General features: G+C 39.1%; 1 protein-coding gene across 6 annotated transcripts in view; it reads right to left on the reverse strand.

Annotated features, from left to right (window-relative positions):
• Positions 1–23,488, reverse strand: part of usp (retinoid X receptor ultraspiracle) — a 90,294-nt gene that overhangs the window by 15,682 nt on the left and 51,124 nt on the right. For 5 of the 6 annotated variants that reach the window (XM_017903747.1, XM_017903746.1, XM_017903744.1 and 2 more), the window contains 2 exons: positions 5,660–5,789; positions 4,944–5,105 (listed from right to left, as the gene is read on the reverse strand). In XM_017903747.1, the coding sequence (XP_017759236.1) occupies positions 4,944–5,105; positions 5,660–5,789 (292 nt within the window). The remainder of the gene's footprint in view (positions 1–4,943; positions 5,106–5,659; positions 5,790–23,488) is intronic. The other variant, XM_017903745.1, reaches the window with a different exon arrangement.

The following is a 23,488-nucleotide window of genomic DNA, read 5'->3' on the forward strand; positions in this document are numbered from 1 at the left end:
GGAAAAAATTTTAATAAACAGAATAAATATTGGTTAAAGAGGTTATATCGCAAAGGAATAGTGGAAACGATGAAAAATTGTATAAATCTTTATCGAACAGGCGAACGTTTAGAACTGGTCTGATTAGGGTCACGCAGGTCACAGGACGTCTCCAGAAAACAGGAGACAAAAGACAAAACGCAGGGGAAGGAATGTAGAGTCCCCACACATCGCTAGGATGTAGAGTTTATTTTACTGCTTAGTTTTTACTACAACAATATTAGAAGTAGCAGGGGTTTAATTATTCCGAGGTATTTTAGTTTTGTGTACTTAGCTGCTTCTACTTGGAGAACGTGGTAGGTCTAACAAACAAGTGGAATGATCTGGCCAAAGAAGCACGAGAAGATTATTGATACGAGATTAATTATGTAAGAAAAAATTATGCAAACACGAACCTTGTCAAAAATATATATTTCCGATAAGATTCGAAGCTGAATATTATTTAAATAGAATAATTGGCTGAGTCGAGACTACGCCATTTTATTCGAAACAAGAGACTGAGAATTTTAATAATATTAATATTTAAAGTAATGTAAATATTCTAACTAAATTCAAACTATTCTAAACTCAATGCAAAAGTAAAATATTTTTTATTCGCTATGATACATTGACATGATAAATTATACGAAATATGTTACTTTTTAAACATTTCAGCTCAATTATTAAATATCTAAAATAATTTAAATATTCTACTTGAAAAAGTAAAATATTTTTTATTCTCCCTTCTTTTTAATATTATAAATTATCCAAAATTTGCTACTTTCTAAATATTACAGCCCACTCATTAGATATCTAAAATAATCTAAATATCCTATCTGCAAAAATAAATATTTATTCTCGTTTCTTTTTAATATTATGAATTATCCAAAATTCGCTACTTTCTAAATATTGCAGCTCACTTATTAAACATCCAAAATAATTAGAAAATTGTACCTTAAATTATTCTAAACCCAATGCAAAAGTAAAATATATTTTATTCTCTCTTCTTTTGAATACTATAAATTATCCAAAATTTGCTACTTTCTAAATATTGTAGCCTACTTATTAAATATCCAAAATAATTAGAATATTCTATCTTAAATTATTCTAAACCAAACACAAAAGTGAACTAGCTTTTATCCTCTTCTTTTCTTCTTACTCTTAAAAAATTACCCAAAATATTCTACTCTTAAAATATTTCAAATATTGCAGCTCAATTATTTCAAACCTAAAGCGAAGAAAAATATCTCTTATTCTCCTCTCTTTTCCCATTTTCACAGCACGCGTTACTCAGCCCACGATTTCTGGATAATCAACGTGGAGAAAAATTCCTGAATTACTCGCACCTGGTCGTGGCGCATCATCAGCGCCGGACACCTTGTCATCGATACTCTCTCTTTGTACACGTAACAAACTATCAGCGCAATTAAGTAAATGGCCCCAGCTGCAAGCTAGGCGACAAAAGGGAAGACGACCTGCGTTCGTGGCGACGAGACACGCATCGGAATACACAATTTGTGTGTCTTCTTCCTTTGAACACGTCCACCGGGTGTCAGTCGCGCGTCACTTAGCCGACTATTTTATCCTTCCTCCTTCCCGACTTAGACGCACCGACGCGATTATGCAAATGCTTATTCTCGCTTTTCGCGTGCACGTGACAGACTTGTCAGTCAACGTTCGCCTACTGGCCAAGTGTCATAGTTCAACCGAGTTCAGAAGATTCGCTGTGCCTCTAATAGGTTTCCGTGACGACAGGATTCAATTCTCGATGGCGCGAGGAGATTTATGAAGTAGCCGATTCGATCTTTTAATCTTCCGCTTTTGGAAAGCGACAGGCAGGTTTACTACGATTTCAACGTCGATATCAAGTTCAAAATAGTATCACGATACTATTAGCGAAATATGGAAATGATTCCATATTATGGTATTGCAAAACAAAAAAGAAAAAGTTGCTGTGCAAGTATTATATATATATTTTAATAGTTAATAGTTAAAATTTTTTAAAATAAGTGGTAATAGAGGAACTATCTTGTGAAGTAAATTTCAAATAAATTACTTAAAATAGTAGGGGGTTATTGACAACAAGATTGCAAAATAATTCGGGTTGCAAAGGGTTAAGAGACCTAAAAATTCTGAAATGTTATTCAATTCAGGTACAATAGACTAGTGAAATAAATTAATTATTAAGTATTATATATATATATTTTAATAGTTAATAGTTAATAATTAATTTATTTCACTAGTCTATTGTAGCTGAATTGAATAACATTTTAGAATTTTTAGGTCTTTTAACCCTTTGCAACCCGAATTATTTTGCAATCTTGTTGTCAAGAGCCCCCTACTATTTTAAGTATTTTGTTTGAAATTTACTTCACAGAGTAGTTCCTCTACTACGACTTATTTTTAAAAAATTTGGTTACTAATTATGTTAAATATAGTTTTTAAACATTTTGTAATTTATAATTTGAATTTAAGTAATAGTTAATAGTTAATAGTTACTTCATTGGTCTATTGTACCTGAATCGAATAATATTTCAAAATTTTTAGGTCTGTTAACCCTTTGTACTCTGAATTAATTTTCAATCATGTTGTCAATAGCTCCCCCTACTATTTTAAGTAATTTATTTGAAATTAACTTCACAGGATAGTTCCTCGACTGCCACTTATTATAAAGAATTTTGTTTATTAATTATATTAAATATATTTTAAAACATTGTTGTAATTTATATTCTAAATTTAAGTAATTCAAATATTTATTTAGTTTCTATTTTCTTGTTCTGTAAATAAAGAATCAAAGGACGTCGACTGTAACTCGACTAACGTGACTAGAGTTACCTACCTATGATCAGTATCTATAGATATTTTACATAAATAAAGATAATTGTACTGGAACGAGAAAGAATATCTATAAATAATTATATTTCAACCTGAACGAAAGCGAGCATAAATTTTGTCAAAAATAGTTTGCATATTCCCAGAAATTTAAAAATAGAATATCCGAAATGAGTCATTTTCACCTCTTTGGCAGTTCTAGTGTCAAATTCTCAATCCTCGATCATTATAATCAGTACCACGTGAAATCTTCCCGATTAAAGACGTCAGTATCTTCAATAAGGAACCAAAGATCAATGTCAATTCTAACGTAGTACTCTTCGAAATTCTATTTTCTTCGTTCAAAGATTACCATAATCTCTCTCTTTCTCTTTCTGTCCCGTTCGATTGGAGATGGCAGCGGTATCAGGTCGAAGGTGACGATAACTCAAAAAATAAGCGTTTATCGTTGCATCCAAGACGACGTTATCGCGACTGCTACATTATAGGTGAAACGACGTTTATTAATACGTTCCGAAGTCGGTCCCGGTTACTCAGGGGTCAAGATTATCGAAATGGATCCAGCAACCTTGAACTGATCACGTGGGTGATGGAAAAATCGTCGGACGATTCCCAAGAACGAGTCGATTCGTATTCGCAGCAGAAAACCATGACGAATTCGACCCATAAAGCAGAGAAACGAGATATCTAGTCCAACAGACATAATGCTAACAAAATTTATGCTTCTTCGTTAATCGATCGGTTCTGGTACTTTCAAAGGTTTCGTTTTCGATCGAATAATAACAAATTTTCTAATTCGAGTGGACAGTGTCACTTCTTAATTACCAAACCTCTGCCAAGTCTCAGTTTCCCAACCTCAGATCCATCAAAGATGCGAATCGCAAAGAAACGGAAGAAAAAATAAAATTTCGTGATATAAAAATCGAATTTCAAAAGAGTACTGAAAAGTACAGGATTTATTCATAGATATTCCCATAAAATTAGGAAATTTTATGAAATTTAATAACAATCGGTTACCAGGAACAGTAACCTAAAACAGGGGTTCCGACGCGCAACTTTGGGGAAGTCTAATCGGTATTCGAGACTTCTGAGAGTTTATTAACCCTTTGCACTCGACGATTTTTTGGCTAAAGAAGAGTAGGAGTTCAAAGATTTTCTGCTATAAAGCTGACGATATTTTTTGGAGCAGTAAATAAGAATTCGTATAATAATTAACACCCAGAATTATTTGATTTCGCAACCTCGCACACCGTTACATTATCTTAAATTTGACATATTGATTGATATCAGTCTTCGAACTTTTATAAAATGGCGACTGAAGGGCGCCTCTAGAGTGCAAAGGGTTAATTAAGCTAGACCTGGTTAGGGGTGAACTAAAGAGTTCTGACGCGTGACTGTCTCTGGCGCTGAGTCGATCGTCGTGGGTCTGTTTGAACTGCCTGGTCGTGATGCTTGTTTTGTCTTCTTGGGATTTTTAGGAGGACTCTCCTCGTGACTGCTGTCTCGGTGATTTTATAAGTTTGTATGTCTACCGATCGATTGGTGTGAAATGTAAGTGGTGGGTGTGTGTCTTCCTACTGATTGTGAATAATATTGGGGGTGTGTGTTAGCTTCGACGTCTTTAGGTGGTGGTGGATGTTTAAACAATTTAGGTCCTCATGCCTATCGTTTTAAGGGTGATTTATTGACCCTTGCTAAGGTCCATCAAGTGGTGACCAGGTGACGAGTGTGCACGAGTCAAGGGACGCTGGCAATGACATGAAACAGTCCTCCACTTAACTTGGGGCGTTCGGTCCCAATGAAGAATTCGTATAATAATTAACACATAGAATTACTTGATTTCGATACCTCGCACATCGTTACGTTATCTTAAATTTGACATATTAACCCTTTCGCTTCGGCAATTCAGTCCACCGAAGTACCGTCACTAAACAGAAATGTGCATCCACAAGAATTCTAGTGGATGCCGCCTATAAGCTAAAGGGTTAATGAGCATCGATCTTCGAAATTTTATCCAATGGCGACTAAAGGGCGCCTGTCGAGTGCAAAGGGTTAAGAACGTTAGTGAACTTGTTGGTAAACCTTCGACTTACCTATAGACCCCATAGTGCTTGCCACTGGCCCGGTCACCGCAGATCGAGCAGAGGTGCTTGCTTCCGGAAAGAGGGTGGTTCGGCGGGTAGGGTGCGACTGCTTTGTTCTGGCCACTCGGCGACGTGCTCAGAAGGTTGCTGTGACAACCAGCGGTGAAGGATCTTACATGCAAAGAAGAGAGTAACAAAAACTCGAGCTACCAAACTACTGCCCCGGATCGAGCAAAATACGTCTTCGAGAATCGCGAATTTTCGTATGGAATATACGGTCTCTTTAAAAATCGAACTATAACACGTGAAACGTCCATTTCTCTTCAGTGATTCTCAACCGAATTCGTGGCAGAAGTTATTCAACTTCGAAAGTGTGATTTTTGAAAAATCATTTTTACGAGAATTTTCGAATAATTTTGGAAAGTTTGCAAAGGTTTTGATAGTAGAGGTCCGATGAACACAGAGGCTGTTCGTTTGCGGACTATCGACGTTTTATGCGTTACTAAGTGGCAACAAAGCAGTAGAGTGAGAATAGAAGGAGAAAAGTATCTTGCTCGATTTCTACAAGGGCGTGACTACGCTCATAGTATACCCTCGATTTACGACGTCTTTCGCCAGAATACTATTTTCTTGACATCTGTCCAACTGTCACACATTCTGTTCCATCGATGCATTGGCAATTGTTAGATCTTAAGAATCAATCGGCTTCTGATGGTGTTACTTACCCCGGACTGTTGGGTCCGGACGGGCTGAAGTTTCCTGGATTGATGAGGTTTCCTGTTTCAGGTTTCATTTCCAGCGGACTTTGTGGGCCTACAGAGGACATGGACATATTGCTGTTGTCCAGACTTAGCCCTGGAACAAACGAATTTTTCTATGGTTAGAAAATACCATAGTTCTCATCTATTTCTTATGCTAACTCTGTATTCTAATTTTTCTAAATAGGAAAATTAATTCTTCTTCTTTAGAAAATTATAAATTTGTTATTGAGAATGCTCCAGGTTCTTTCTCAATTGGGTAGTAATGAAAGTATTGGGAATTTAAGTTAATACCGTGACTCCTATCTTTATAATTGTGCAATCTATGGTGTAAATATAACAGGTGTTAGTGTAGTAACAAAAGTATTGGGAATTTAAATTGATACTGGGACTCCATTCTTTAGAATTGTGTAACCTATGATGTAAATATAAGACGTGCGAGTGTAGTAATGAAAGTATTGGGAATTTAAATTAGTACTGTGACTGCTTTCCTTATAATCGCGTAATCTATGATGTAAATATAACTGATAGTTATTATAGTTATTACAGTAAACATAGTAAATATAGTCTGAAAACAGTGGTCGTAAAATTATTGAGGAGTGAACACTGCAAAGAAATTGTGATAAAGAGTAAGAGAGTGAGAGAGAGAGATTTCTAGAATTATTTTTGGATTTATTGCTTAAATATTTTATGCTTAAATATATTTTGAATTTTTCGTTAATAATAGCGCGAGATACTCTTGTCCCATTTTACCCACAAATTCGTTTCCCATTTTCTTAGCATCTGATGTCACAAAATGTTGAAATGACACGCATGTCCCAAATAACGTTACTTTCTAACGCGTCACGGAATTACACTTTTACCCCATTAATATTCACAACACGACGTCCTTTTACTTTCAGCCTCGGCCGACCGAGATTCCCATTTGCCGACCGATCGAGGACGACTCGTCTGATCCACGTTGCAACCACGTTAATTATCGTTAAGCGACTCCGAGTCACAGTTTACAGTTACAGGAAGAATAAGAATTGGCAGAAGTTAATCATCGCCGTTGTCATTTATTCCATCCTACGTCAAACCTCTACATACGATTAGTATCAAAAGTTCTCGGAATTGTAAAACGAGAAATTAACTTCCAACGACAAAAGAATACTCATTTTCCATCGCAGTTCTTAAACGTAAAAGAACTTTGATAAATTCAATCTTTATTCCACTATCACTCGAAATTATTGTTCGAAGATCATTTCCGAGGCTTTAAAAATGAGTAATAAAATAAAATAAGCTAAGCTTATCAATTTTCATTCGGTACTATAAATTTTTCGGAAGCACCGTTTTATTTAAAATAAAATGATAATATCCGTGACTATGATAGGTGAGAAAATGGCGAAAATGTATCGCGGACAGTGCATCGGAGTGTCACGTTTCGGCGAAAGAAGCAGCACGAGGCGAGTCGCGGTACAAATTGCTCGTTTCTCCGCGTCGTCCTCGTAATTCGCGTCGTTCCATCATCTTACTCCGCCCTGTGTTGTCTCGATGCTTTTTTTCGCGCTCTATTTCGAGCATAATTCGCGATGAACCACGCACCCGTCGAACAGACATTCGTATACACGCGTGGCGGGTTTTCTGTCACGGCGCGCAGGATACCAGAAGATAAACGACGTTTTAATAGGGTTCGGTCGGGCACCAGGGCCCTCTGCCATCATTGAACGAAAGGAAGAGGGGTGTAATGGTTGGAAACGACGAAGGAGACGCTGCAGACGCAAGTAGATGTGTGTAAAACGAGGGAGAGCCAGGGAGATCCGGGGAGAGCCGGGGAGAGACCGGGAGATCCCCGAGTCCCTAGGACGTCGTTAAGTGTATCAGTAACTGTAAATTCGACGTCGTAACTCCATCCCTCCGTTATTACATTGTATTTCCTCCCCTTTGTATTTTATTTCCATTTTCCCATTCTTCCCGTCTCTTGCAATACATAAAGAGTGGTTCCACGTGTGAGAAGACGTGTCTTGGGCTACCAAATACACGAACGGTGGTCGAAGATCGGTATATCGCAATTTGTAGCATATAAAAGAACGTACACACAGGTTTTACGTGTCTGCTAACAGTTCACAGACAGGTGACGAAGTTTCACGAGTTATACGTATAGACCAGTGTGCAACGTGTCATACGCGACACCCGATATAAGTACCAATATTCGCCATACGAATTCGCGTCATACGTGATCCTAGTTTCGGAACTGTTTGCGAACAATAAGATTGTACATGCCTTGATCCGTTCGTTAAATTTTCGTTGTATTTTCAACGTTGTACTGAATCTGACTGTCATCCAACGTCTGACTCTTTCTGTCAACGTGGTCGATAACGAATTACCGAATAGAGGTTATCGATGTCCTTTCTCTCGCTGACCAAACCGATTCCGCGAATCGGAAGTATTCCTAGACTGCGCCAGATTTCGGCCCACCTTCCTTCGCCTTTGCTCCTCGCTAACCTTGCAACAGGTAATTTCCACGGGACTTCTGACGTCACCACCGAGCACACACGCGTCGCCCTTGACACACTAGCCCGGACAGAGTCGGATTACCCGAATCTTCTGGAAAATCGATCTAACAATCGACAAGCAGGACAAGTTGACAGCGTGTAGGCGTGGGAATCCTCTCGTCCCGGCATTTCTACGGTTTTCCACATCAACACGACCTGGAAGTCCACTTCCACGATAGCCATCTAGGATCGGCTAGTCCACCGAGTGAAAAACGGATTCGAATTCGTTTTCGGATTCGTTCATCGCGAGCAGCCGGTTCGTCGACGACCTTCGGTCCGTTTTGCACGCCCGACGATTGCGTAATTAATGCAAACGGCGCAACGGCGTTTAATGAACAGCCGCGATGAGCGACGCGCAATCGGCGACCCTAACACTCGAAATAGAAGTCGCCGAGGAGAGTTACGACCTCGGTGTAATTATATTTTCCGCGGAAACGCGTCGTTGATGAGCGACCGATATCAGCCGGCGGCGGGTCGTCTAACCTTTTAAGTATTCTCCTCCGAGCGATTAACCTACTGAACCGAGTTTTCTCAGGAATTCTCAGCTGCCTTTGTTCTCGAATTCTTTCGCTCGTGCATTCAGTGCAGGGGGTAGTTACGAGATAGTTGACGATAATTTTCGAGTTGACGTTGCGTTAGCTTGCTCGGTGGACTGTCTCTTAACTGTGCACGCGTGGCATGACAGTGTGACAGGTCATTCGTCGTATCTTAGGATCTCTATACAGAGAGGCCTAACTACTTATCAAAAAATAGCCTCGGTACCTATCAGGGTGACCAGGAAACTATAGAATTGCCAAATTTCATCCTTCCTCTATACAAAATTACAAATAACGAAGCAACTTCGAATGCACCAAGGTGCACTACAGTTTTGACAACGTCTAGCGTCCGAAATACGAATATTCGGAGCCATCCGCGAATTTTCATACCTCGCAAACTCTAGCAGCCATCAGGAACCACGTGCTAGCGAATTTCCGTGGAAAATACAGAAATAATCGCAGCGAGTTCTCACGGAACTAAGCGTGCAGAAGGTCAGAGGTCTATAGCCGCACCTATGGCCGATCGAAACCGCGATCGGGGAACTCGGGCGAGTTGTGAACGCGGCTTTAGCCGTGGCAAAGAGGGCGGGAGACGAGGACGCGAAAGTGGCTGCAAGGCCAAGTCCGGTGACGGTATATTATACCGGCAGTGTCGGGCACCTTGACCAGGCGCAAACACGCTGGTGCAACGCTCCAACACCGTGTTGCACACAGCTGCACCGAAACGTGCACACGGTTCCACTTGCCGGGAGTTTGACCATTCCGCGACGGCAACGCTAATATCGCGGTCCGAGGAAATTTACGGGCCAGGCCGTTGACACGAGGACTTTAGGCAGGATTATTCCAAGTGGAACGTCCATGGTCGGAGGCGTTGAAAGCCTCGTCGGGTTTATAGTTTCGCTCCAACTCGTAACGTCACAGGGGTCTCGAGCATTAGCCGACGTAGACCCTATTTGAAGATCGTAAAAACGTACTTAACGTCGAGCGACATCGATCGTGGCCCTTGATTAATCGAGCACCCTTCAACCCTTTAACGATGCCCATCGTGTTCACGTGGCTTCTATTTCAGGTAAAAATTTTTCAGCGCCAAGTTCGCGCGAGTTTTTCGAATTTTTCGTACATTTTTATCAGGAATAAAATTGGTACGTGTATATAGTAGGTAAACTTAACGAGTTAAATAGTGTCCCGATACACACAGTTTCCTGTAATTAAATAGTCCAGAGCAAGGAGTTAATACCATGCGATAAAATATTAATAAACTATCAGAATATTCGAAAAAATTCACGGAGAATGTAAATAAAATAGCAGATCTAAATTAAATATACCTATAGAATTCCATTTTTCGTGCATGTTCGATATTTAAAAAAGATATTCCAATCGGTCCACCGAGAAGCCTCTAAAATCCCCATGATTCGCTCCGAACTCAATTTCATTAAATCCCTCGGTAAAAAAGTAATATTCCCAATAGCTAGATACATGTACACGCAATAATCACCGTATATATCCGTATATATCCGAAAAACCCACAGCAAACCCAACCTAGAGGAAAAGGGATAAAAGTGAAGCAAATAAATAAATAATAGAAAAATGCCTGGTTCCCCGAGATCAGTGTGCGAACCCACTGGAAGACAAAAGAGCGGAACGCATCGGTGACTGGGAATCGCATGCATTTTTCATCGGCGAGCAACGAAAGAGGAATAAATTAGAAGCGAAGGCGCCACGGGAAGTGGAAGCAAGGGGTAGGCAAGCCGCGAGACGGAAAGAGGGCGAACGAGAGGGAAAGCAGGCCGACCTACGCCAACAATGAGTCAAGTGCGTTGGCTCTTGAATATTTAAGACATATTCGCCTTTAAAGGCGAGCCGACGAGCGGATCGAACGCGGCCAACCTCAGCTCGGCAACCTGATTTTCAAGGGCGGAACCGGCAGAGGAAGAGGCAGAGGCAGAGGCAGAGCCGCGAAATTGGGAATGGTCATGTCGCATGGTCGTCGGGTATCGATCCTGTTCCCTCCACCCTGACGGCCATCGCTCCGGGGGTTGTTCTCTGACAAGAGAGTCGTCCTCTGGCAAGGGTCGTATCCAGGGAATGCGTTCCCGCGTCCCTTTCTGCGGGCGCGTCGCGCGTGCAGGGGATGAAAGGGGATGAAAGGGGATGAAAGGGGATGAAAGCGTTGTTACGACGACAGACGCGGTCCCGGAGGTTCGTAATTCCGTGTGATGGATGAAAATTTGGAGGAAGGTGGAATATCGATACGGCGGGATTTGCGGCCGCTGAAATGAAATCGCTGGGATGGCGTTTCGCGCCCTTTCACGGCTTGATTGATCACCACGGTAACTTATTTCGAGGTTATAGGGTGCTCTATAAATTCCATATTTTATTACGACGTCGCGAGATATAGAAGAAACGCGGCTTCTTAAAGTATTATTATTATTTTATTATTGATAATATTAACCCTTTGCACTCGACGATTTTTTGGCTAGAGAAGAGTAGAAATTCGAAGATTCTCTATTAAAAAACTGAGGATACTTTTTTGAGCTGTAAATAAAGAATTGTATAATAATAGAATTGTAGAATTATTTGATTTCGATACCTCGAACACTGTTACATTACATTAAATTCGATATATTAATTAATATCCATCTTCCAAATTTTATGAAATGGCGACTGAAGCTCACCTCTCGAGTGCAAAGGGTTAATAATAATTTTATTATTATTATAGCGACGAAAGAGTCGTTCGCAGGCTAAGATAATTAATTCGGATTCGAAGGAAAAACGGAAGGAACCATTTTAAAACGTGTTTTTTCAACGTCATGATATTTCAGGAGATTTTTCTAATCGGCGATCTGGACTTTGGTCTCGCAGGAATAATTACACCGTCGGAATTATCTCGAAAAATAACGTGATCTTTGATAGAAGAGATCTGGGGCACTAGAGAAACTTTTGTGTCGTCTGATTCTGCGTTAGGCAATTAATGGCTGATTTGGATAGGTCATGGAACCTGTCGAAATACGTAACGAGAGACGTATATAAAAGAAGATTACTACCACGACTTAATAGCCAATTAATGGCCGATTGGATAGGTCATGGAACCTATCAAATTACGTAATAACAGACGTATATAAAAGAAGACTATTATTACGTCTTAATAGCCAATTAATGACCAATTGGATAGATCATAGAATTTGTCAAAATACGTAACGACGGAAGTATATAAAAGAAGACTATTATCATCCACGTCCTTGCGAATTATGCGACAACCTGCATCCAGTATCCAAAGAAAAAGGGATAAAGTGTGCGTGTGTTAACGCGTATTATAAATTAAAATTGCTGTCCTTCCATATTATGTTCTCCCCTTAAAATTAAAATCCCCCCTTCCGTTAAAATTAAAGTATCCATCTTCATACTCGTTTATCAGTGTCTCGACTGTTTCGCTCGCGTCCGATATTCCCCCGACGAAGAGTATTCATATCTGGAAGCCGAGAGTACGCTCGTTTTCCGCATCCTTTGGATCCGTGATGTAAGAGGATCTTTTGACGAATTTCCCGCCAACGAAACCCGAGGCAAGGGAAGAATGGACGAACAGAGGTAAGTAATATCACGGAGATAAGAGGAAAGCGAGGCTGACAGGCAGGTAAAAGGAAACTGACAGCGTTATTAAAAAAAGATTTAATAGAAGATATCGTGTGTATCTCAACCATCCACGTATCGGTGAAAGGAGAAAATTTCGGAGAAAAATGTCGCGTGTCCAAACGGAGTAAAAATCTAATGGAAGTAAGAAGAAAATAAGGGAAAAGTAGAAAGATGGAGCAAAGGCCTACTTGGTCAATCGAAGTGGAAACGAGTATATTCGAAGGATTAATTAGAATCGTTATCGTAATAATTAATCGTGCATAGAATCTGGTTCGACAGAGACGAATTCTGTTATGCATCCACGGTACAATAATTATACACGTTTGAACGTTGATGCGATATTGCGAAACTATCCTCGGACCATGGAAGAAGATGAATATTTATGTTCCAAGAAGCGTCGGGAGCCTTGAAAACGGCAATAAACCGTTTCACTGCACCGTTTCGTTGCATTCCACGTTCCACCGGGATGGAAACTCGAGGAAAAGCCAGGCACGGTGAACTATAACGCAGTATAGTAACCCACAAATACCATTGTTTTACGGTTTTCGTGTTTCGGTTTCGAAGAAACAGACCCTGCAACTGACTTTCGCGGAACGATAAATTTTATCGCGTTAACGTTTTACTTCGATCCCTTTCTTCCTCTCCTCTGCATTGTTTAATAACTTGCTTTATGCACGCGAGTCGAATTACGAAAATATTCCACGGAGTGGTAAATCCAGTTCTTAAAATTCCAGTAAAAAGTTAACGAAGAAGCTGAAATGGCCGCCTCTTTATCAAACTTTTAAATGACAGTATAATTTCCAACAAAGGAAAGGATCCCCACTTTATCGAATTATACTTCAATTTTATTTTACTAAAATTTGAAAGAGGAAAATAGAAATTATAGAGTTATGAATCTCTGGAGCAATAATAATTATAATTTTTACAATAATTATAAGAAATTATTTTAATAGCGAAGAAGTATTATAACTTTTACAATAATTATAAGAAATATTTTTAATTGCAAAGAATTATTATAATTTTGGCAATAATTATAGGAAATCTTTTTATTAGCGAAGAATTATTATAAGAAATATTTTTAATATCGAAGAATTATAATTTTTACAATAATTCTAAGAAATATTTTTAATGGCGACGAATTACTATTTATCGATTTACGTATAAAATTCTGGAATAGTGGTATTCTATGGGAAAGAAGAAAATTAACTTGATTTTTGACACGGTTCCTGAATTAACGAGAAATGATTTCGTCAAAGGTGTCCATTATCGTGTTAATTAAGCTATTAACGGGAAAAATTCCTGTTTTTGAACTTGCAGAGTACGATACCGACGCTTTTCAGCCTATTCCTCATTTTCGTTCATTTAATTGTAACACTATACATTTAGCACAGTAACCGTTCTCCGAATTGTTCAACGAAGAACGATTACAACGGAGAAATCGCGTAATTAGTTTAATTAACAGCACGAAATCCACCGAACAGTGTACGTAATAACGTCAATAACAATTATCAGTGTGACGCAATCGAAGCTGAACTTTAAACGAACTCGAAGTTTCGGCAAAGCCTAATTGCTCGGTTAAATTCGACTCGCGGTTAATTAGAACGAATCGATATACACTTTTCAGCCACGGTTTAATGAAATTACTGGGATATTCTCTTCCTATAAATACGCGGAAAAAGAGAGAGAGAGGAAAGCGAATAATATCGAATTGTGGTAATTTCGCGATAACGGGTTTACATAACCGGCGTCGCGTGGAAATATTATTTTCCGCGGAGAAAAATTCCGCGTTTCGCGATAGTTTGATAGCTTATCGACGAGAGCCGGCTCTTAATTGTGCATCGAGCTGCATTTTGTTGCTATTTTCGGTGCACTGTGTCGTCTAAACGTGTCCCCGCGTAATCTAATGCTAAAGATAACGCCAACGCAATGGCGTGCACGGGGCAGATAAATTCCGATAAAAACACCGAGAGGGAATGGAAACGTGGACGCGTTAAAAAATCTGTACGAGTCGTTGGAAGCTCGGTTACGTTGCGATTATCGACGTATTACGAGTCGAAAGTTCGAAGAAAGATCGAATTCGAACGCTCCGTTTCGCGTCACGCCGGCAGCCATTGCTGGCGCGCGTGGCGCGATTTTTTGAAATCGCGTGGAACGCGCACTGCTCAACGCGTTCATTATTCAACCTTTTCTTGCGTTACATCGTATCCCAACGAATAATTTTCATGAAAAATCCTATTTCTACGTTTTAATATCTTATATATCACTATTAATAACTCATGAAGCAATAAGGGCATTGAAAATAAAGATAAATTAAAAATACAATTATTAATCATGGATGTTATAAATAAAACTAGGTATATTTCGTAGATTCGATATTTATTTATATTTTTAACCCTTTGGGCTAAAACGATTTTTTGGCTAAAGGATACGGGTTGAAAAATTTTCTGCTGTAAAGGTGATGATATTTTTTCAGCAATAAATGGCCAATCGTATAATAATTAACACGTAGAATTATTTAATTTCGATACTTCGCACAATGTTACATTATTTTAAATGCGACATATTAATTAATATCGAGCTTCGAAATTTTATCAAATGGCGACTGAAGGGCGCCCTCGAGTGCAGAGGGTTAACCTTCCTCAAATTAATTTGAATAAACAGTATATACGGAATCATTAAGCACCTGATGATTCGTAATTGGAAATTCCAATATGGAATAAATCTCTTCGAATAAATATTTCAAACTCGAACCACGTGACTTCAACCTTCACGAACTTTGATTTATCACCATCCATCCTCCTCTCACTTTATACTATTATATTCTAACGACAAATTTTTCTTAACAAATTCATATTTACATCGGCAAACTTTGCATACTGCTGTCCATAAATCACCGAGCACTCGTTACATTTAGAACGACACGGAGACAAAATGAAATGAAATAAAAATTCCGGTTATTAAAAAAATCGTAACATACAAACGTTAAATTACATTTGACATGTTTCCAAGATCTCAGATCCAAGCACGTTTCCATAAATTTATTTTGACGAACATTATGCACGAAGTCATCGAATGTTCGATGACCCGTATTAGCAATTTGAATATGAAAGAGACTGCCCGACACCTCGAGTCTCTTTCACTGAGTCCACGTTCCAAAGTGAAGCTACGCGACTTTGCCAGTCCCGGCGATCTACGGTTTATCACCGTCATCGATCGTCGTTCGCAGAAGGTGAAGTATGCGTATCAACGCGTCTCTCGTGCCCCCGAGTCTCTTTAATCCGGACGGCATTGAGCTCGAGAGGCATCCTGAAATGAGTAATGCAAAACGCGAAGCAGCGTTCGTTGGTCGACGCTAACTTTAGATCCGTGTAAACGGACGTATAAGCGCTGAATTAAGCAAATAACTCGGCACACGCGGCACACGTTACGTGCTGCTGATAAGTATCCCGATACTTTTCTCGATTCCACCTAACAGTGCGAGTACACGCATCGAAGTACGCACAGACGTGAAATAAATAAATCCATACCATTGAGAGTGATTAATTTCGTTTACTAGGGATTTGCAAAATAATTCGATGCACTACACGAGAGAATAGGAACGTCGTTTATCATCGGATAAGATAATGTAAAATTAATCATCGAGATAGGCCGTGTTGCGCGAACGAGTTACCCGGCGTTATGTAAATGCAAATGGTACCTTTTTAAATCCGAGACGGGAGGATATTTGAATTTAAAACGCGAAGATTATTAAGAATTGAACATTCGCGTGCAGGAAGGCACCGAGAAACGTGCCTCGAGTAATCTCTAGCTCTCCGTGGCTGATGCGTTATCAAAATTTATGTAAACACTAAAAGGAATATTATCTCGGAGTTTATTATAGACGTTCGATTGGAAAGCTTTCCAGCTAGAGCACCGAAATAGCCAGGCATCTTCAAATGAAGCTTATAATAGGAAGTAGGTTGAATACCCGATTGGTGGATAAATTCTCGGCGAGTCAGTGTGACATCACGACCACGAAAATGGTACTTTTTGCGCGCCATCGTTCACTCCGCGAACAGTGATCAGTCATCGAGAAACTTCTGCTGTGTGCTATATAGGAAAAGAGGCAAGCAGCTGACAGACAGTAAATTTCGCATTTTTCCCTAATTAATGATCCCATATAGGCGCTATAAAACAGTCGTAAAACGAGGCAAATAAATCATCGACTAGTTTCCAATCAGTATCATCGACTTTCCCACTCGTGTTCGGAATAGGTGTTTCAAAAACTGAAGGAGAGGCACACAGCGCGATCCATCATCTTGCCCTATCGATCGTAAATGGAGCAGAGAGCACCGGACCGGACGGAGAGTAACGATCGATGAGGCGAAGAATGATTTTTCAGTCATTATTCTATACGGAGGTCCGAGCGTTTATGACGGTGACGTCACCGTCTGACAATTTGAACGCTCTTCACCATTCTCGAGGAGTCCACTTCGCGCCAAGATGCCATCTTATACGTCTCTGATATACGCGAGTATCATATTGGAAATTTGTCCATTATATTTTTCGCTTCTTTATTTTTTCTGGTATCGTGGTGCTGTTTATTCTCTCTTTATCGTTGCATTATCACCTCGAGCTGTTTATTTTTATCTTATTTTTCAGAAAAGTGGACGCACATAATAATCTTCAGATATAGTTCTTAAGATTTCGAAGAAAGCGATTATAGGGAACTGATCATCATAGGGTAGGCACTGAACATAAAGGACCCAAAGGAAGGACCCACACTGAAATGTGTTGGGTGAAAGGACGAAAAAACACTAGAGTTGACCAAACTTGACGACTGACTACTTATAGAATGGAGGATTTTGGTTACACGTAGATATAGTTTCGGTCGATGAAGAGACTAGGTGGGTTTGGATATTACACCAGTCGTGTAGAAAATCGAAGATAATGGGGAAAAACTGGATTATTGTAATCCTTGTGAAAAACACACGTAGATATAGTTTCGGTCGATGAAGACTAGGGGTTTGGATATTGCACCAGTCGTGTAGAAAATCGAAGATAATGGGGAAAAACTGGATTATTGTAATCCTTGTGAAAAATTGCGAGGGCACCCATCCTTCCATACATCTCGACCAAGTGATGCTTAACCTGGAATATTACCCATCATCGGTTTTTCCACCTGGTTCTTCGTGTTCCGATCGACTCTTGCTTAATTTTTGTATATAAGGAAGCATAATAGAGCATACTTGGAATTTTCTTTTCACTTTGAACACTCGCCTTTATCCCTGTGCGGTTACCATCCGACTGCATCAATGTTTTACCGAATTTTTTATTTCTCGGCCTAACTCTGAAATTCCTTTACGAGCCTATTTTGTTCCATACTCGACACGTTTTACGATCCATTTACTTACACTCTTCGGGAACACTGTGTTCTTTTATACATTTTTCTCCTTTCAATAAAAGAGTATTATTACAAGTGTCTCGTATTTGGAAGTTCCGAAGGGATGAACGTTCCTCCAGGTCGAATTCGTGCCATTTTATGACAATAGTGACATTTTGCATGGAATAATACCTGACTGCCACCAAATCTCCCACGATATTTTCCCACTCGACTCTCCGACATCGTTCTCATACTAGCCCAATCCCCGATTTCAGTTCCCATGCAATGTGCAGCAATCGCTACACGTCCTGAGACACGTCCAATCTCCACTACGCCCCCTGATTAAGAACCGAACATCCGTAATTCGTCTCATTTCCGGCGAACGAATCATCCCATCGTTCGTCGACATTCCTCCTTTTAACGATTTCGGTGCACGCCAATGGGACAACGCGCGAAAAATCTGTCTATACGCACAAGTGTGCGTGCACACAGAAACGAGGAGCCGAGAAAGCGAGGAAGACGGAGAAGACAACCGCGGAGACACGCGAAACGAAAAGAAGCACGGAGAAAAAGGAACTCGCGTTTTCGACGGTGGTACCACACAGAAGGAGAGAGAAGGAGAGTTTTTAACAGTTTCCTGCACGCAGCTGCGACCGGATGCCGCTCCCACACCAGGATAGCGTTATGACGTTGCACATGCAACCCACGCGAGCCTACATGTGCACGAACGTACCGAAAATAGTGGCGCTGCCCGTGGCGTTAGTCCTTGAACCCGTGAAAAAACTCGCTGGATTAATGGCTCCACCGTGGCTGATTTATTTCGCAGAAGAGGACCGATGCGCGCGCGCGCGAGCTACTTGCGGCGACAACCCGCGAATTTTCGCTTATTTATTGGCTGCGAACTTCGATATTTATGGCGAGCGTTAAAAGGTGTTCCAATAGAGAGAGAGTGGAATCCAATTTCGTCGGGACGATGGCAAGTAAAATTTTAATTGGCCGGTTTTTAAGCTTGCCCGGTTTTTAACGCCGCTGCTACGTATTGCGAATATTTGGAACTTGAGAATAGCCTGAGCGATTTGATTGAATATTCGAAGAGGGAAATGGAGGACCAAATATGTGATAAGTAAAAAATAATTTATGTTATTGGGTAATGTAACTTGATCGCCTTTAAGTATTTCTAGCAGTGCTAGATTTATATATATAATTATTATATATGTTTGTCTGCTCTTTGAAGTTGTTACAGGTTAACTATAATATGTACATATGATATATATATATTTTAATCATTTTTCACCATTGATCACCATTGGTCTTTTAACAGCAGAATTATTGGATTAGTCAGAATAACTGGTTTCAGAATTTTTCAAAAGTCTCACAGGTGTTCATAGTATTATGTAATTTCATTTACTACCTTTCATTTATTTATAGATATATGGTTATACAGGTTCACCATTGAAAGACCTAATAATATCAAATAAAAATAGTTTTTACAAACACGTGTCTTTTAAATTTCTTATTATTTTATTCGGAAATATAAGTGATTTTAAAAATAGAAAATAAAAAGGATTGAAAATGAACAAGAATCACAAGACTCTATCAAACTCTTCAATTTCTCAATGATCACCCTGTATATACTACTTTTATTATTTAGATATTGTACATATCAGAGGTAAATCCAATATTTAATAATATATTTTCATATTTATCATGATACAATCATGGTAATTGATAAAACCACTGGTCACCATTGATTTTTTAACAGTAGAGTTATTGGACTAGTTAGAGTGACTCGTTTCAGAATTTTTCAGAAGTCTCATAGGTGTTCATAGTATTATATAATTTTACCATTCATTTATTATAGATATATGGTTATACAGATTCACCATTGAAAGGCCTAATAAAATAAAAGTAACTTTTACAAACACGTGTCTCTTAAATTTCTTATTATTTTATTTGGCAATAAAAAGGATTGATATTATTATTATTTTATTAATAATATAACGTATTATTTTATTTGGAAATAAAAAAGATTCTCAATGATCACCCTGTATATACTACTTTTATCATTAGACTTTTATTACTTAGATATTGCACGTACCAGAAGTAAATCTACTATTGAATAAAATATTTTCCTATTTATCGTGATACAATGGTCCAGAATATTTATAACAGAATACTTCCTGACATTTTTCAATTTATATTTAACACACAGAAAATTAAATTATCTCTGAAATGACCATCGCTATTCCTGCTCACAAAAACCCATACAAAAGATCGAAAATGAATAACTTATGACTCCTTCAAACCCTTCAGCTTCCCTAATGGCTACCCCGTATATACTCGCTTTTATTATCGCACTTCAATTAATATTATTTATATACGCCACGTTTAGATACATATCGGAAGTATGTAATTCCAATATTGAATAAAATATTTTCCTACATATCGCGATGCATACAGAATATTTATAGCGAAATATTTCTGCGAAAAGTTGATCCGATTCCGATACAGAAATTCATGAAAAATACCTGTATTATCGGTACCAAAATGTCTGACACGTGCTCCAAACGGAAGAAACTTCTCGAGGCTAAAGAAGAACGTTCTCGAAAATCCGCTTTTAACCACGAAGCTGAGAGCATCGTTGGTCGATTAATAAACCACGGGAATAAGATATCCGTGGCGAGAATCGGCCGCAAAATGGATTTCTCCAGCGACCAAAGATCAATAGCTAGCACGGGGGTGATCAATCGTGGAACGAGTTTGTTTTCCTTCGAAGCGGCAACGATTTACGGCGAATGCACCGCTCGAAATACACGCTCTACCTGAACAAACGAGCCAGCAAAGAGCACAGAAATTCCATTGTACAACGTACAAGGCTCGCGTTCAATGGTTCGCAACGCACGAGCGCGATAAGCGTGCGATTTTCGCTTTATCTCGCCAAGGTCGGCTGCGATCCCACCGACTCCATCCTTTTATTACGCTCGCCGAGTTTATGCAAATGCGTGTAATAATTACTGCGTACCCTTTTCGATAAGTCTATAAACCCGAAATACTCGTCCGTCTGTCTCCGGAGTGCTCGAAAATTCCGCACCCAAGTTTGGCAAAGGGTCGTGTTTATCTCCGAGAAGGGTAAAAATAGATACGATTAATGTCTTATTGTTTTGTTATCTTGTTGTTTAAGGAAATTTTGTTGCTATCATGAGAGAGTTTCTTCGTTCAATACGGTGCATGTGAAATGAGAAAGTATGGAAATAGAGATCAGGGTTCGTGTGATATTTTTTGATTGTTTCGTTGAGTATTAGAAGCTCTTCGAGGCTTGGACTGTACTTTTTAAACACCCTGTATGGGGAAAAATAACGACGATCTTCAAATTTATGTTTTTGATATATTATAATAGAAGATATTATGCTAAATAGCGAATTTTTGTAATAGGCAAATGGTGCCATTTTGTTTAGAACGAATATTAAATAATATTCCTAATCTATAAAATATAATTACTATGAATAATACTTAATCGAATATATTTTATAATCGTTAAGAAATTTTCTTACATCCCTTCTGCTGGTTTAAAAATAAGAATAAAACCAGAAATGGCACCTCGCTGAGTCAAATGTTAAAAACGATCGATTTAATCGTAGAATCATATCGATCCGAATGTACACAGAAGCAAGAAGGAATCGAAGTAATTCGAATATCGAAATAAACAAATATAGGGTAAATAAAAATACCGAAATCGTTAAAAAATCGTGGACCAAATGGAAAGACCGATGAAGATAGAAACGAAAATGGCCATTTTATTGGAAATGTTAGAAACGGTGGATTTTAATCGCAGAATGGAGGAGACGAATGTTTATTCGATTACACGTGTGTCTAGTAGCAAGATCGCTGGATCGTGACCGGAAGTCGGAGTGTGAAGAACAGGAAAAGGTGTTGGAGAACGCGAGACTGTGGTTTCAGGAATCGTACGTGGCCTGCTTGTGCGCGAGGGTGAGTTTTCGGGGAAGCTTTAATGGTTTAGCGAGAACCCGCTGCTCAGGGAACTATGAAACGAGACTATAATTACAAATGGACGTAAGATACACGGAATGAGTAAGCGAGATCGGTATCGCGTCAGTTGAAATGGATTGGGTGCGGCGGAGTGGAAAAAAAATTAAAATCCCGAGATAATTCGTAGATTATCGGTATAAATTCGATCTAGAAAAACTCGATATATAATAATCGCAATCCTGTACGGAAAATAGAAAGAAAAGATATCTCCATACACTACGATCATCGAATTACGTAAATTATTTGATATGTAGTACATATTTGTACGTACCTGTATACTTATATTCAATTTACAATAATGCAGAAACAAATAAATAAATGAATAAATATATATTTATATATTTATTTATTTTTCTACCATCGATGGTACGAGATGGACCATTATTTCTGCAATTCGCAAAATTACCGAATAACAACTTCCCCGATAAAAAAGAATTAACCCCCTGCCTTCGATGATTTTTGGCTAAAAATTCAAAAATTTTCTGCTATAAAAATGACGATATTTTATCAATAATAAATAAAAAATCGCGTAGTAATTAACACGTGGAAATAATCGATTTCGATACCTAGCACATTGTTAGACCATCTTCAATTCGATATATTAATAGATATCGATGTTTAAAATTTTATTAAATGATACCTAAAGATCGCCTTTCGAGTGCAAAGGGTTAAAAAGCAGAATGAAAAATGAAACCTACCAACGTAAAAGAACCCACAAGTTTAAAAGTCACTTTCTCACGTGAAAAGTAAAGGGAGCGTGTCTGACTAGGCACGATCCGAATCTCCTTAACCTTAACCAAGCGGTGCTCGCAGCTCACCCTATTAACTCAATACTGCCAAACCACTTTCCACTTATGCAACGAAAAATAGAAAAAAAAATTATTCTCACAGAAATTATATGTTCGTGTCGAAAAAATCGATATCCCATATCGATTCATAGCCTTCGATGGTAATTTAAAAATTTCAATCCGGTCTATATGTATTTGCCACAAAGTATTCGACTCAGAGACATTTGAGTCGGAATTTTTAGGATCCTGATCCTGACACGATTTTGCGACGCAGCTTGAAATTAGCCTGCGAATGCATCGAGAACGAGTTACAAGATCGTCTGGTGCACTGAAACGACGCGGCGTTCCCGTTTTCTCTTATGGATGTAAAACGTCTCGGTGGACATTTTCGATCGAGCTTCCATCTCGTATTACGTCGCGTTTCGTTGCCGATGAAAGTCAAAGCGCGATGCATCTGGAGCGGCACTGAATACGGATCGAGGTACACGCGCGTGAAAAACGCGTACGCCGCGTGGCTCATGCATAACGCCGACTCTTGCGTCGGGGTGGCGACGCCGATTCTGCTTGAGCGGAGGACGCGAATCTCGGTCACAGAAACGAATAATACATTCGTTCGTGGCTCTATCGGTGTCTCCCGTGAATCGTCGAATTGTGCATTGAGTAAGTAACAAGGACCACGGGTGAGGAGGTGTCATGATGTAAATAGTGCTCGAATAAGGGTTCCGATTTTTGTTTAAGTTCTTATTCGAGGATAATTTTGTTCATTATTGGAAGGAGGTTCGTGGGATAATTTTGATACTAATTTGTCGACGATGTCAATAATATTTCCCGGATAGATATCCCGATTTTTGCCTAATTTTCAATACCATGATTTTTAGAATAAAGATCGGGGGGGGGGG

This window comes from Eufriesea mexicana, unplaced genomic scaffold, assembly GCF_001483705.2.
Source record: "Eufriesea mexicana isolate 0111107269 unplaced genomic scaffold, ASM148370v2 scaffold2545, whole genome shotgun sequence".
NCBI lineage: Eukaryota > Metazoa > Arthropoda > Insecta > Hymenoptera > Apidae > Eufriesea > Eufriesea mexicana.